The 16,308-nt window shown below is 45.2% G+C and overlaps 1 protein-coding gene across 3 annotated transcripts in view; it reads right to left on the bottom strand.

Annotated features, from left to right (window-relative positions):
* Nucleotides 1-15,470, bottom strand: part of MARCHF4 (membrane associated ring-CH-type finger 4) — a 103,484-nt gene extending 88,014 nt beyond the window's left edge. For 2 of the 3 annotated variants that reach the window (XM_057430137.1, XM_057430139.1), the window contains exon 1: nt 13,134-15,470. In XM_057430137.1, the coding sequence (XP_057286120.1) occupies nt 13,134-13,607 (474 nt within the window). In that variant the 5' untranslated portion in view covers nt 13,608-15,470. The remainder of the gene's footprint in view (nt 1-13,133) is intronic. The other variant, XM_057430138.1, reaches the window with a different exon arrangement.
* Nucleotides 15,471-16,308: the final 838 nt, after the last annotated feature.

Raw genomic sequence — 16,308 nt, 5'->3', positions numbered from 1 at the left:
AGACAGGCTGAGAAAGTTGAGGCCTTTCAGCCTGGAGAAGAGAAGGCTGCGTGGAGACCTCATAGCAGCCTTCCAGTATCTGAAGGGGGCCTATAGGGATGCTGGGGGGGGACTCTTCATTAGGGACTGTAGTGATAGAACAAGGGGTAACGGGTTAAAAACTAAACAGGGCAAGTTTAGATTGAATATAAGGAGGAAGGTTTTTGCTGTAAGGGTGGTGAGGCACTGGAATGGGTTGCCCAAGGACGTTGTGAATGCTCCATGCCTGGCAGTGTTCAAGGCCAGGTTGGACAGAGCCTTGGGTAACATGGTTTAGTGTGAGGTGTCCCTGCTCATGGCAAGGGGGCTGGGACTGGACAATCTTAAGGTCCTTTCCAACCCTAACTATTCTAGTCTAACCTAACTAGTCTAGGTGCCCCCTGAATTATACCTTCTTTTGATGTCTCGTACTGGTGGAGCTCTTATGACAGTTCCCCTCCGTGACATCACAAACCCAAAGTGAGGGTATGCCCCACTTGGCTACATATTTTCATACAACTCATAAGAGCTTAGGAATTCTGCAGCCTTTGTTTATCAAAGTTGGCTGAATTTGGCTAACAAGTTTAAATGTCACTGAGTGTATCTTGTGGACTTATAAATAGGACTTACATGGATAAGTACTGATGCTTAGGGAAGCAAGCTAGAAAGAGAGAAAAGAACATGCTTCATTTTTATTAAAAAACCTGGGACAGGTTTTGAACAGCTTTCCAAACAGATTAATTGAAGACAGAAAGCAAAAACAACCCATAAAAGGGAGAATGACTGTAAGCTTCCAGAAAGCAGCAGTTGTAACAGAATGCTTTTGTTTGTAATAAAGAGACTAATGGCTGATTTGTTAGTCATAAGACAATGTAAAATAAATTTCTGCTATATTCCATATTTTTAAAGATTCCTAATTTTTCAAAATCTGATTCTGTGAAGTTGATAACCTTAGTTACAGATCTCTTTCTGCTTCTCCTTCTGTTCTGCTTAAACAGAAACAGTTCTTGTTCAATCAAGCTCTTCTACAACCAGTGTTTCTGTAAGACTCTGAATTGAAATAGTATCACCTCTTGGAGGTTTAGTGATTATTGGAACAAGAAGTGTCTTAGCTATGACAAACAGAAATATCTGAGCTTGTGCTATTATTAGTGATGCTTGTTCTCATTCTTCAATCTATGGCTTGGCAGCTATTTTCCCTTGGTATTTATCTGACTACCATAACAAAAATCTCAGCCCTTGTCTAAATCCACCCTGGGGAGCCAGAGCAGACATTTAATCCTATCTTTTGCACAGCTCCTCCTAAAATCACTGTAAAAGCTAAGTGGAGATCTTACTGCTGTCTTCAGCCACTTCCTGGAAAAGTACAGCAAAGAACACCAGACTATTCTCAAAGTTGCATGGTTATAAGACAAGAAGCAACAGACACAATTTGGAATACAAGAAATTCTGACTAGAAATCAGAAAAAAAAAAAAATCACCATGAAGGAGATAAAATATTGGACCAGATTTGGAAGGGACCTCTGGATACCCTCTAATCTAACCCCCCTGCCAAGGCAGGGCCACCTAGAGCAAGTTACACAGGAATACATCCAAGTGGGTTTTGAATGTCTCCAGAGAGGGAGACTTCACATACACACACACACACACACACACACACACACACACACACACACACACACACACACACACACACACACACACACCCCACCCCAGGCAACCTGTCCCAGTGCTCGGCCACCCTCAGTGTAAAGAAGATCTTCCTCATGTTGAGGTGAAACTTCTTGTGGTTTAGTTTATGGCCACTGCTCCTTGTTCTGTCCTTGGGCACCATTGAATATAGTCTGGCACCAACCTCGTGGCACCTGCCTTTGAGATATTTATATGCATTAATGAGATCCCCTCTCAGTTTTCTCTTTCCTAAACAGACCCAGATCCCACAGTTTCTCCTCATAAGAGAAATGCTCCAGATCCTGATCATCCCTGTGGCCATCCACTGAACCTTCTCCAGTAGCTCCTTGTTCTTCTTGTACTGAGAAGCCCAGAACTGGACACAGTACTCCAGATGGACAGGGCCCAGAGCAACCTGATCTGGTTAGATCTGCTTGAGTAGGGGGTTGGACAAGATGAACTCTAGAGGTCCCTGCATCCTAAATTATTCTGGGGTTGTGTGATTTTGTTTGACCTGAGCTATAACACTCAGAATTGTCACCTTCACCAGACATTTGCATCACATGCCTGAGCACACCTTCAAAGAGATGAAGATCTTGTCAGGCAACATTAAGGAAAAAAAAAAAAGAAAGAAGAAATCTCTTGAATAGCTGCAGGATGGGAAGGCCAGGGGATCCCCTGCAGATTTTCACGTCTGCAAGAAGGGCAAGAAATAAATCTGTAAGTACTGGGAAAAAGAATAACAATGGCAGCTGGCAGCTTAGCAAAAGCTGGATTTAAGTAGGAGTCCTCACTGCAGGCTATGGGGCTGTGGAAATGTTTTTCTTAGAAATGATGTAGCCATCCTGTCTATGAAGAAAATTTTCCAAATGTGGGTTAAATGTAGGTGACAGCACTTCTGCTCTCATATGTCAGAGGAGGCCATGAACTAATTTTTCCTAACTAACTGAATTCCATGCCTGTTTTCCCAGGTTGCATGTTTCTTGCTTTTAATCTGATGTGGAATAAAACTGTCTTCAAACGCAGAACTTTTTCTATGAAGGAAACGTCTGCCAGCCAGCCCAAGAGTTTCTGAAGCTGGTTACTAAGGATGCATACAGTACACAGTCCTTTCCGTATAAGAAAACACAAAAGTTCATATTCAAAGACAGTTTCAGTTCTATGTTTCCCCAGATTTTTCTCCTTGGGCATTGCAACAATTTCCATTCTTTTAAAACCAAGATGGGGTATTTCTTCTCCAGTCCTTGCACAGCTATTACACTTCAAGGAGGAATTTGATTGAGGGAATTTATTTCACTGCTATTACAGCAAGGTTCAGACTAGACTAGCCCAATAACCCCCTCTGTCCCTAAATGTTGTAAAAATTCACCTCTCTTCAGTGTTAAGGAAATGTTGCAGTTCTATGTTCTAAAATGTGAACTCTTTAGGGCAACAAAAGCCTTTGTTTCACTTTGTGGTGCAATGCTTGACATAGCAACATCCTCCAAAGGTTACCACAGTATTAAAATAAAGAATGGTCTAGAGGCCAGAAGCACCCATAACTTTACTTCTGCCTCTTGTGCAAACCCTCTCTTTTAACTACTTAACTGCTATTTCTCTCTGATATAGTAGTTTATTATTACCTACTTTTCTTGAATGATCATCTGATCCGTCTTAACGTTCTTTTAATATCACTTGGAATGGGATAATAATCGGCTTGTACTTCTCCAGCACCTTTAATCCTGACAGGTCCTAGTGTGCTTAACAAGGAGAAAAGGAAAGGAAAAGTGCTTCATTCATCAATCAGGGCAAGGTCATGCAAGATACCAGACAGGCTGAGAAGATGACCTGACACAACTGAAAGTGCTGGGGTGCTTGGAGGAGCAGCTTTAGTTCATGGCCCTATACTTGCAGAAAGTACAAACCATCCTTTGAGCTTTAGTTCACTACCTGCATGAAATTGCGAAGGCAGGTGCTGATGTGATGTGGGTGAAGCATTCACAGGATTCCTGTGTGCCAGTGCTGCATGTTATGTCTTCATCAGATCCATCCACCAAGCCTTCTTCTTTTTCTCTCCCAAAGACTGGGAATTGGAGTAAAAAACACCATAGGACCTACACAGGTAAGGACATGGAACACTGATGAGAGCAGAGGTGCACATGGAAGTTCTCAGGAAAACCACTTCTTCCACCAAAATACCAGTAAAAGAAGTGATCTCTGCACCTTGGTTTTGACTCATCTGAAGCAGGGCAATGCCTCTGCTGGTAAGGTGTAGAAGAAGGGATCACAGACATGAAGACAAGAAATGAGCATCCAAGCAAGTGTCTGTGCAACCCAAAAGAAAGAAAACAAAGATCTGGGCACAACATGAATACACAGGTGGAAAGTGAGAGGAAAGAAGCTCAAGCTGAGGGTAGGGTTAATGCCCCATGTGACAGTGCTAGCACTAGAAAGAGGCAGAAAAAGGATGGACATGGAGGAAAATGCTGGATACAAGAAATCTGAGCTAATGCCAGAGCATTCAATAACAGATGTCTGTGAGATAGAAGGAGATCTGTGGTTGGACTGAAGCAAATAAAGACTGCAGAGCCAGCCATAAGGGCTGACATTATGGAGGATGTGGATGAGCTGAAGAAAGATGGGAAGGAGAAGGAGAAAGGAGCTTTGACGGACACCGTTAGGGGATTGTGGAGGAAATGTGAGCCACCCCATAAATGATAAAGTGATTATAGAAGCAGGAGAGAAATGGGTGGTGGGAACAACTTTCCAGGCAGGACTGGCTGGAGGTCTGCATCTGTCAGGAAAGGTCATATTCCATCTTGCTGAGAGTAGCTTTAATTGAGGGCAGAGAACAGACACATGAATTGAAGCAAGGAGGATCCATTCTCTCCTCCTCCCTGTGCCTTTAACGGAGCAGTGACAGGACCAGCTCCAGTCCTAAGTCTCATCTCTGGCAGCCAAGGGATCCTTAGAGAAAAGCACAGCTGCTCTTCCAGCCTTTTCCTCCCAACTCCCCTCAGGATTCAAGGCAGACAAGCTCAAGTCATTAATGACATGGAAGGCTCAATGGTTAATGCCTACGGCATCTGCAGGCCCACCTGGAAGGGGCAGCTATTGTGGAGGAGAGGACTGGATGAAAAAGGATGCAGTTCAGCAGGGCCAAGTACAAGTCCTCCACCAAGGGCAGTAATGCCAAATGCACAGAGCGAGCCAGGGTGGAGGAGAACTGGCCCAAAGCAGAACTGGAGGACATAAAGATTATACAGGACCATGAGCTGAGTAACAATCAATAATCTGCTGAACCATAAATAAATAAATAAATAAATAAATAGGGCAAACATAGCCTTAGAATGGATGACATCTGTTATCTGTTACACAGGATTCAAAACCTTTCTGCACTGCTCAGCACTGAGAAAGACTCAGCTTGAGAACAGTTCCCAACTTTAGACAATGCATGTAAAGCAAAATATGGACCATTTGATGAGAATCCAGAGGATAATACCAAGGATTATTAAAGGTTTAGAATTATGTCATAAGAGCAAAGGCAGAATTTGGATTGTTTGGTCTAGAGAATAACAAGCAGCGTTACGGCTTCAGTTGTCACTTCAATTTGTGAAGTCCTCAAAGGATGAATTTTCACTGTATTTATATGTAACTACTGGATAATACCTTAAATTATTGCTTGGAAAAAAAGAAAATAGTAAAAATAATCTGCTTTCTTCCTGATGGGCAGGGCAAGAAGAAATGGGTTGCAGCAGGAAAGATGTGTCTCCAATCCATGATCACCCTTGAGAACTGGTTAGATCAGCCTCTGTCAGGATACTGGATGGGTGAACTAATTGATCTTTAGAGACCTGGGCATTGCCTGATGCTTGGGCATGATCAGTGGATTAAGTAACAGAAGCTAAACCCACATAGTACCAGAGGTTATGATGGTAGCATCAGGGAATGACTTTACAGAGGCTACAGCCACAGAACTGTCTGCATCCAGTGAGGACAAACCCCTCCAAATGTTCAATGCACTACAAACTTTAAAGGTGCTTCTTACTTGGATCTCTTAGCTAATGACACAACCTTTTTGCACGGAAATGGTGACTGCATGGCCTTGCCTAAAACATAAACACTGTCAATCAAGCAACCCTTGATAAACTTCTGCTTAGAGCAACATGGCACAGTGGGACACCACAAAGACAGGACCAATCTTTGGCATCCTAAACTGGTGGAATATCAAGTTAATTTTCTCTCTCGTGTTCTGCAAAGTTGTCTTGTACATGGAGCTTGCTATCTAAAACATCTATGAGTCCATGACAGTCCTATTCTCCATCCACAGTGGAAGTTCCGTACAAAGTTCTTCTACAGAGGAGACAAAACTTTCTCAGGAATCATTCAAGATTGAACTAACCTTTTCATTCATGGAGTTTATACAGTTTTCCCCAAGCACATCCTGGTTTCTTCATCACACGTAGAAAGAATAAAACAACATGTAAACCATATTTTTGCTTATCATTCTCCCATCTGTACTATCCCTTCCCTCACTCTCACCCAGGGAAGCGGGTTAAACCTGTGTGACTGTTGTGAGTGATGCCAACATTGCTCATGCTGCAAACAGAGGGTGCTTGGACAAGAAGGTACATAGACCATAGGACAACCTGTGCAGAATACAGTCAGACAGGACGAGTGGAACCACAGCTGATGTGTCAATAGACTTTGGCCAAGAAAAAGAAAGAAGAGGTAAGAGAAAACCACCAAAGAATGCAAAGAAAAAGAAATTATATGACAGAAGAAAAGATGTGTGAGGATTTCAAGATCTGGGCCCTGCCATTAGAATCAATCTGCCCACCAACATTTTGTCTTATCACTTTCCACAGAGGGGCATAGGGACAGCCGATTTATTATCTATAGAGGTTTCCAGGTCTTGCTGTTATTTTCCTCACCAGAAGAAATCCATCGCTCATCCCTCTCCCCATCCAACAATGAAATCTGTTCTACTGTAACCAGAGATATATCAGAAAAGGATTATAGGTCAGTTGTGGAAAGATGGCGAAGCTAAGAGTGGCTTCAGCAACAAGCAATTCATTTTAGGCAAGTAACTCTAATTAACAAAGGAAAAGGAGAAAAATAAAAAGGTAACAAGCTATTCTGCGAGTACTATTTGAGTCTGGTTTCCCATGGAAACCATATCATGTTGGGTTTTTCTTTTTGTCTAATGGGATACACATTCCTGTTAGAGCTGTTGCTCTTGCTGAAGCTCTGTCCTGCATAGACTTTACCTAGTGTGTTGCATGGCCAATGCTATAATCTCTCCCACAATATGACATTTCTAGCTTTCCTCTTTTTCATGCAGCCAGTTTTCATGGAACTTTCAGGAATTTAATTCCTTTCAGATCTGCATTCTCTGCCAAATCTAGCTGAAATGGGCCAGCAGGTTTAGAGAAGGGCTGATGAACATAAACTCTAACATCTAACACCATCACCTGGCTTTATTCCTTTAGCAATCAGCTAATAAAAGGGATGTGGTGGTCACAGATATGGATCAATAACAACTACAGTCTATCTTGCTACCTTATTCCAGGCACAGGAGTGATATGCAGACACACAGCATCACAGATTTTTGGCACAACCATATTCCTAACTTCTGGACTAGGCTAACCTTGAATGGAAAAATACCAATGCGAGCAAAAGGCTGACACACAGGAGGCCCTCACTGAGTATGAATTTTACTTGAAAGACAACTTGAATGCAATTCAGTTTTGTATGAACAGAGCCCTTCCAGGAGCAAGTGTTGCCTTTGTTGAAAAAACAGTGACTCTACAGATGCAAACAATGGAGCTACATGCTTTTGCATTGCTTGTTCTGTCACTAACTGACATCAGCTACTGTTAATCATAGCCTGAAATGTATATTTAGGAAACAGTGACACAAACACAGACAAGTTCCTTCATGAAGCCTTTTATATGGGGAAAAGTGAAAGAAAAGAAAAACTGCTCCTCAGGCTATCTAGTAGCACTGAAATAAATGGGTCAGGCATCAGAGTTTCAGCAGGCACAAAAGGTGAAAGCCCTGTCTCCTGGAGCAATTAAAAGTCGACGGGATTAGTGGCCCTCACTATTATTTATAGAAATCCCACTGTGTGCACAACATTACTGAAATACAAGGGTCAAGTCCCTGCTACTGGATGCCTACTCTTTTGCTGTTGAAGTTAATGGGAGCTTTGACAATCAACTCTGTGGCAACAGAGTCTAAATCTAAAATAGATTACATCCTGGGCTCCCTTCAGTTGATGGCTCAAGCAAAGGTTTTGCCAAAGCCAAAAATGTTCTGTCTGCACAGTACAGATTTGATCCTGGGACAGATGAAATGGGACAGTTAGCTGTAGAGGTGTTAAAATTCAAAGATGGGAAGGCAGAGGAGTGGACTGAATGTCACATAAAGTATCTTCCATTCCTTTTCAACATAAATTATGACCTACTGATTGAAATCTAAAGCGCTGCATCCTGGCATCTCTTGTGTTCAGTTTTAGCAGGACTGGCTGCTTTCCAATGAATGATTCTTCTTTCAACACTAAGTAAATGAATCCTGTGGAAACATACCTATGAAAAGGACATGGATGAGAAGCCTGGAGCATCCTTATGTGATTCAACATGTTTAGAAACAGTGTCCTGACGGCCTAGGCAGTTTGGACAGACCCCGGCAAACACCAGCATCCCCCTTCTTGAGTATCCCTGGCTTTAGACATGCTTGTGATGCTGGTTGTGCAGTTATTTCTTCTGCTGCTCAATCATTACCGTACTCATCCCCTGAATTCTGTCACAGGCTACCTCTTTTCCTCTTTGTCTCACTCCAGTAAAGAGATACCTGATTCTCTTCAGTCTTACAATGTTGTAAATCAGAAATCAAGCATCCCAGAGACTTCATCCACTCCTCTGTGCTGCTTAGAGACCAGACTGTAGAGTGGCAATATTTCCTGTCTTAGGTCATGCCTTCTCTGCAGACACCACCAGACAGGAAGCTAATGATGGCTTTTGCCTGTGTCTGTATTTGTAACAGGAACAGTGCTGAGATTCTCACTAGTTGTTTCAAGCAACACATGCTAACAACCAACCATTTGATGGTACTAACCATTCAGTAATCCTACACAGGGACCCCAAGAACTATGTGTTAATCCAGACTGAGTAATTCAGTGTCACCTTAACTCTAGAGAGGTCCTGAGCATAGCAGGTGTCTACATGCTGAAGACATTACATTTACACAGGCATGAAGTCCAAACAGGCATTTTGAGAGTTGAGTCCTACTGCCCATGCACAAGGGCCTGGTGAGATCAGGCAATAGACAATAGCCCCAGGGCTCTCCTCTTCAGTGTTACCATCATCTCTAGATAGGCTTCAGACCTAAAGCATGAATTTTACTTTCAGAAGTGTTACCATTAATTGCAATTACTCTAGATACTCTTAGTAACCACATGGCTTTGCAATCCTTCATTAGATTTAAGTTTACTTCTTTGTCACGTTAATGTCCATAGCCTCATTATGTATCACACGGAAATGCATGTTCCAATATCCATAAGTTGTCTTCTCTTCCAATTTTCTTGAAGGTTTTCATGTTCTTGTATTAATGAGCTGGTGTTCCTAAAGTCTGGAGGGGACTTTGATGGGTAGAATAGTTTATTTGCAAACACTTCCATTGAATGCCAAGCCAAACTAGCAGCCTGCAGGCAAAAGACTTCACAGTCTGTTCTCTCTGAACCTCCTTAGCCAGCCAGTCCTATCTGCACTGACTTTTCAAATCTCCATCTTTACAGCATTTTTTTTCCCAGAACAGAGAAATAGAGAAACGCAGACAGAAACTGACAGGTAAGAAAAGATGTGCACACACTCTAACTGACAACCTAACAAGCAGTCCTTGAGACACACTGATTTCCAAATGAACTCAGTTTCATTTAAGAATGCTTTTCTATTTAATTTCAGCACAGCTAGTACCATCTTTGAGATCCTAAACTCCACAGTACTGCTAACTCCTTGTGACATGGGCAAACAGTTTATCCACTGATGTGAAGAGGCTTTTCACCCATGTCTTTTTCTGCTACTCTCCATGACTTGCTTTCAACTTGGAACCATATCAAATACCATGAAACATTTGTGAGAGCAGAGCTCACCTGAGTTTCTTTCTCTTGCAGAACACTGTCAGAGATCCAGGAATGCAGACAAATTTCTGCAAACACTGAGCATTAACTAAAACAGAAGCAAATACTCCAGCATCTATCTTTCTCATTTTCTCTTCAGAGCTTTCCCATTCAATCCAGGGTCGCAGAATTAGCTGACACAATGGTGCAGGATGTTCAATCAGTGAAACCTTTGAAAATGCCGATCAAGGCCCTGAAAGGCAATGCCATTACCAAGGGCAGAGTTCATCCCATCAGCTTTCTTGATGTTAAGCTCTCATTTTCAATGAAAGCAGTTGCCTTTTTCAACTGCCAGACCTGAGCAGGGCTTGCTTTTCATGCCTTCAAAACAGGAGCCTAGATTCTATGATCACCTGGTCATCAGACCCACTCTTTCTCATCTGCATCCCTGGCTTCTCTTGAGTAACATGCAAGTATCAGAACAGTTTCACAATAATGAGCTTTACTCCTTCCTACAGTCCTCAGCACATTTTTAAATGAATCAGCTTACCCAGAAGAGCCACAAACAAACATGAGGAGCTTAAGATATAAGCAATTCAGTAGCCTGAAGTATCATGCATGCTGGGCAATCATAAATTTAAAGTGAAAATCCCTACCGATTTTGTTTTGCGTTAGATATTAAATAAAACCTGCTTGAAAAGCCATATTAGTAAGAAACCTCTTTGGCTGTTGTATTTTTTACTTTTTTTTTTTTTTAAATTGAAACAGGATTAAAACATCTTTTGGAGGCTCGCTGTCATTCTATCTGGATAAATAAGCTTAAAGTGCCTAACAGTCAATTCATAATGAAGGTTTTTGTTCTTCGTACTGTGATGCAGCCTCGCAAATTTGCCCACAGCTGCAGCAGTTTCAGATGTTTTTGACAGGTAAATAAAACACTGTTTATATCTGTCATTGTTATTAATCTGCAGAGTAAAGAACTAGCAATTACATTTTCTTTCCAAGTGGATAAATTTTTATGATGATCTTGGCAGGGGTGGAATAGAATAATGTGCATCTATGACTTTTATAGTTGTGAGGGTCCAAACCATGAAGAGTCTTAGCTCAGCTGTTGAGCTGGAAAATGAATGGGAAATAAAGACTAAACCAGTAATAACCACCATAGTAAAAAGGAACAAGGAATTTGGGATTTAGCCCTGTTGGAGTTTTATTGACGTAAGGGCCAAATAAACCAAACTGCAGGTTTTGACATCAGCTGAACTGATTCAGCTCTCAGTTATTCTGAACCATACTTCTAGGAAGCTGTGTCAGGACCTAGACGTGCTTTAAAACCCCATGATTTGGGCCTCCATGAGGAGTTGTGCCTCCATAACGACTTACATTTCCCAACTGCTGCAGGAAAAAGGGTTTCAGATTCTCCCCAAGCCATGCTGGTGAAGAAAAAAATATTTATGGAATAAGGTGGTGCTCAAGGACAAGTGGCAGAATCCAGCTGTCAATGTCTTATTATACTGGTCAGAAACTGTGAGAAGCAAAAAAGAGAAATCCTGGTGAAATGCAATTAGACACCAGTCACGTCTGCTCAGCTTCTCACTCAGGTAGGCTGGCAGATGGTCAGCAAATAATCTCACTTTTACAATGCAACCTACACAGGTTTTCAGTGTGAGAATTAGCATCCAATTATTTTCAAGCACTAATGTTCTCCAAGGAAGCAAGTTGCCTCTATTTTAGTTCTGCTTAGACTCTATTTGTTCAGACACGTAAGCCAATCTTGCAAGCACTATGTCTCGTGTATGCAGGCAGAATGGCAAGCCAAGGAAGAGTACTAGAAATGTGGAATAATGCAAATTCCGATGGAGTGAGTCGCATGGCTTCCAACTTTTAGAAGAGATGGGAAGGAGACAGTCACGTGAGGAAGGCATACAGCATCTTCAAAAAAGAATTATTTCCACCACCCCCCATCTGAAAGCCTGTGGTGAAAACCATGTCTCACAGCTATCAGTCAGCTGCATAAACCATTAGAGAAGGCTACAGTTCATTGAACACTGAGCTATGATCTATAGAACCCTTGGTATGACACATCCATCAGAGCTGTGGATATTCTGATGAGCTGGTGGCAGGCCCCTCTTCTCCCAAAGAAGAATGGAAGCCCATTCCCCACCTCCCAGCCCCCATCGCCAGCATCCTCAGACCAACACAAGCGAAGGCACAATCACTGCACTATAAACGTGAGCAGCCTTGGGACAGGCAGGATGTGTGCTAGAGCATAGCCACTCTCAGATTAGCACTGGCTTTCTTTCACAGACCACATAGGTCTATGAATGGGAAAGAAGACATGGGGCAAAACCTGTTTTGCTCAAGATTTCAATGTATCGCCTTACATGCTACGATCTGTGCCTAAAATGGAAATGGGTATCAGCCAAGTCAAACCTCACAACCCTTTCTCATGCAAGGATCCCTTATCACAGGTAACAAGGCTATCCTGAGAAATAAAGTTTATCGCATATCCGGGCTTGATCTCACAAGCAGAGGTCTGCAGCCTTCCTTTCCACCTGCAGCTATGTCACATTGGGTACAAATACTGCTGTGTATATCACTGTAAGGAAGTTGCCAGACTGAAAATACATGAACTGTTTTGAATTGTCATAAACAGGGAGAATAGCACCCCAGGGTGGCACCTTAGTTCTAGTAATGTTGCATTTGGTTCATTCTCCTGTGTGGTGGAGGGAAACTTCACTGGCCTAACCTCAGTTTGTACCAAGAAGCATCTCAAGGCTGCAGCTTCAGCAGGTCTAGATGCAACCAGCAGTCTTTTCTCCTCCAGCTAGTGCAACTGGGAACACAGGAGCAGAGGTAAACCTGAAGAGCTCTCACCAGCCATCCCCTGGGAACCACTGATGAAGTGGGGCTGCCTCCTGCCACGTGTTTATACAGACTGAAGTTGTATTTTTAAAAGCAAACAGCACATTAAATACATCTTTTGCATCACTTCTGCATTCATTGCAACTGGGTACCCAGGAGGTGACAAAAAGCCCCCTAGACAATATACACATGCAACATAAAGGAGTCCACAAGTCCATTCCATGCCAGGGCTGCACGGCTCTGAGGCCAGGCATGAGTGCCTGGGCCAAGGCTGCCAGGCAGCAGAGAGGGATGGAGCCAGCCTCCACCCCACATTTCCCTGGGAAACACCACCGAGGCACAAAATCCTGGAGTACAGGCCCTGGGCAGAGGCCAAGATGCCCTCTGGGTTTTGAGGTCCTGTTCCCTGAGAGCAGCAGGCCCCGGTTCCCGCAGGCCAGAGCATCGCTGCTCCTCCGCTATCCCCCGCCCCCAGCGGGCTCACCTGCTCGGGCCCTTGGAAGCAGATCCTGCAGAGTGGGGTGCGGATGCCGCTGTCGACGCTGCTGCCCAGCGAGTAGCGGTCCTCGGCCTTGCTCTTGCCGAAGTCATCCGAGGAGGTGCTGCTGGGCAAGGAGGCGGGCGGCTCCCCGGCGGGGCTGCCCCACTCCTCGGCGGCCGGGCTACCCGCTCCGCCGCCGCCGCCGCCCGCCGCCCGCCAGCCGAGCCCGCGCCCCACGAGCGGAGCGGCCCCCGCCGGGCCGCCCGCCGCCGCCTCTGCGCCGCCGAGCATGGGGAGCGGCGGCGGCGGGGAGGGCGGCGGCGGCGCGGGGGGTCTCCGCAGCAGGAAGACCTTCAGGTCATTGAAGAGCATGCGGCAGCGGCACTTGAGGAGGCCTTGGTTTCGCAACATCTGTCTTGGACGGAGGAGCCCGCAGCAGCAGTAACAGAAAATGACCGCGCCGGGTGGAATTAACATGTGCCTTTCCTTGGCAGGCGGGGACGGGGCGGGAAAGAACAGGACAGGAGCCGGGCGCCCCGCGGCCGGGGGGGGCTCCGCTGCGGTCTCAGTGCCGGCGGGGGGAGCGCTGGCCGGCGAGGAAACGACACAAGCAGGGGCCGAGGGCGAGGGGTGAATGCCCCGGCAGCCCGCGGTAGTCCGGCGAGGATGACAATGACAAAAATCCCCCAAAATAAACAAAATATCCCAAACCACCAGCCCCCCCCTCCCCCCCCCCCGGCTCTGCGTTCCGGGAGGATCCTTTCCCCCCTCCACAAGTTTGTTTAGAAATCAGCGGGAGGAGGAAATGAATCTCCCACGCCCGCGGGTCCGGGGCGCGGGCGGCGGGCTCGGGAGAAAGCCCCCGATCTTCCCAACTCCTAAGCCTGTAAAAAAGAAAGGTCCACGTCTTCTCCGGTGGGTGTGGGGAGGAGGAAGAATATGGTTCTTTCAACAGTATTTGGCATCTCAAGTAATTTTTCCTTTTTCTTCTATTTTTTATATATATCTTTTTCTTTTTTTCTTTTCAATTAAAAAATAAAACCCGATCACACGAGACCCGGTGTGCACCCAGACAAAATAGCAGCTGGTCTGGCTATCAAAATGCAAAATTGGTAGCTGTTGTTATTATCAAAATTGCCCCTTTGAGAAAAAAAAAAAAAAAGACCTTCACATTGTTTATGGGAAAACACCCTACGATTCCAACACTGTACTCCCAGGTGGCTTCAGATTTTACCGTTGCCTTTAAAAGATTTCATTGCAAATATTAAAAGTCCTGAAAGAAATGATTAGCATTCAATGAGCTTAATCCCAGACGTACTGAGATAAATATATGTATATATATAATATATATATCATATATATTTTATATATATTTATATATTCTGACCTTCTCTATTCCAGCAGCTGTATGGAACACACCAAAAAAAAAAAAAATCAGAGCAAAATTGGTGAGGGAAGGCGGCTGTATTATTCCCTAAACTGTTACCATTCTGGACCAAAAAAAAAAAAATCCCGTCGAAATCGGATCTATTCTTCGCGTGTAATTGACCGGGGAAACGTGGATCTTACATGGTCACGTTTCCTTTCCTCCTTTCACAAAACAGGAACGTCATCAAACGCATTGGCAGCTTGTACAGACCATTGTGGATGGCGAGGCGGCCAGGGCTCTATCAGCAACTGCAGGGACCTCCTTTTGATGCATTGGACGAGGCTCCTTCTTTCTCTCCACCACCGTCCCCACCTTCATTTTCCTCCCCTTCTGTCCTCCTCCTCCTCTGACTGTTGTTCTCTCTCACAGGCATTGACATTCAACCATTGCAAGTCTGTCGCACTCTCGTTGGCGGAGGAAAAAAAAAATCAGAGCAGATAATTCTCTTCTTCCTCCTAAAAGGCTCGGATGGAGCACAATGCGCCAGACACACGGGGCAGCATGGCTTATTTTTCGTGCAGCTCCCACCGCTTTGGCAACACCGAGCTGATGTGTGCGTGTGTCTTTCTCCCTCAGCAGCAGCCTCCTCTCCGCTCTCCCATCCGGCTTGCCGTGATGATGTTGCTGTTGCTATCTCTCTCAGATGCAATGGGGAAGGCAGATTGTTTGCAGTGCAAGCGGGGATTTGCAGGAAGGGAGGGGTGTAACGTGGCTGCGCTCTCCTCCCTCCCCCGGCCTTAAGGAAAAAAATACAAAAAGGGGGAGAGGGGAAGCAGCACAAAGGCGAAAAAGGCGGAGTGAAAGGGGGAGAATCAAAGGGAGAAATGGGTCCCTTCCCAACCTTTGATGCTCCGGGCTGCCGGCAAGAGCCCACGCCGGCGAGGAAGGGAGGAGGGGCGAGGAAGGGGCTGGGCAGCCGTTGCGGCTTCAGCACCACGGACCGCGGACAGCTCCACCAGGCGCGGGCGGGGCGGGGCGCGGCGCCTCCGCGCTGCTCCGCGGGGCGCAGCCCCGGCCCCTCCGCCCCTCGCCGCCGGGGAGCCCTGCAGCCGGCCCTGCTGAGCGCGGCTGCTGCAGGAGCGGCCCCGCTGCCTCAGAGGAGACGGAAGGCAGCGAAACCTCTGCGCTCTGGCGCGTTTTCAAGCTGCTTTTCACCTCCCACCGGCCGCTGCAGGGACCTACGAGACAAGGAAACTTTCAGGGGCAGGTGGCAGCGACCGACTGTTCGGCGATTTCTCGGGTAGTGGTGTCTGCTTTAGATTCCCAGCAGGAAGCCGAAATCCCACTAACAAACTTTTTCCCTAGCAGATTAATTAGTTGCAGAGCATTACATGGTTTAATAGCTATGATAATTTTTTTTTTTCACTTCACTCCAGCAGCGTTTGCTTGCTGATGGACGTGTTTTGTTTCAGGAGCATATATTTCAGTAGAAATACGGGTTCCTTGCAGCCCAGTGAAGGGCAGATATGCCTGAACACTATCTCTTAATTAGAGATTTGCTGAAAGTAACCAGTGGCTGCTAAAGGGGATAGCTTTTACTCTATTCAGCCTATTTGATTAATTTTAAGTAGCAGCTGCTACTTAAGCCCATTAGCTTCTCTCTGCAAACATCACCAGAGGTGGGTTTCTCCACACTGTCCTGCTCTGTGTGTTCATGCAGCCCCATCCAGCCTTCAAAGGCATGGGGAAAGTCAGCTCTCCCCTGGGGCTTTGCCTTTGCCATCCCAGCTGGAAGAGCTAACAAAGGTG

Source organism: Pezoporus wallicus, unplaced genomic scaffold (assembly GCF_028554395.1).
Source record: "Pezoporus wallicus isolate ANWC-B61680 ecotype Strahan unplaced genomic scaffold, APGP_CSIRO_Pwel_v1 contig_5261, whole genome shotgun sequence".
Taxonomy (NCBI): Eukaryota; Metazoa; Chordata; class Aves; order Psittaciformes; family Psittacidae; genus Pezoporus; species Pezoporus wallicus.
This window is presented reverse-complemented; position numbering and strand designations above follow the sequence as displayed.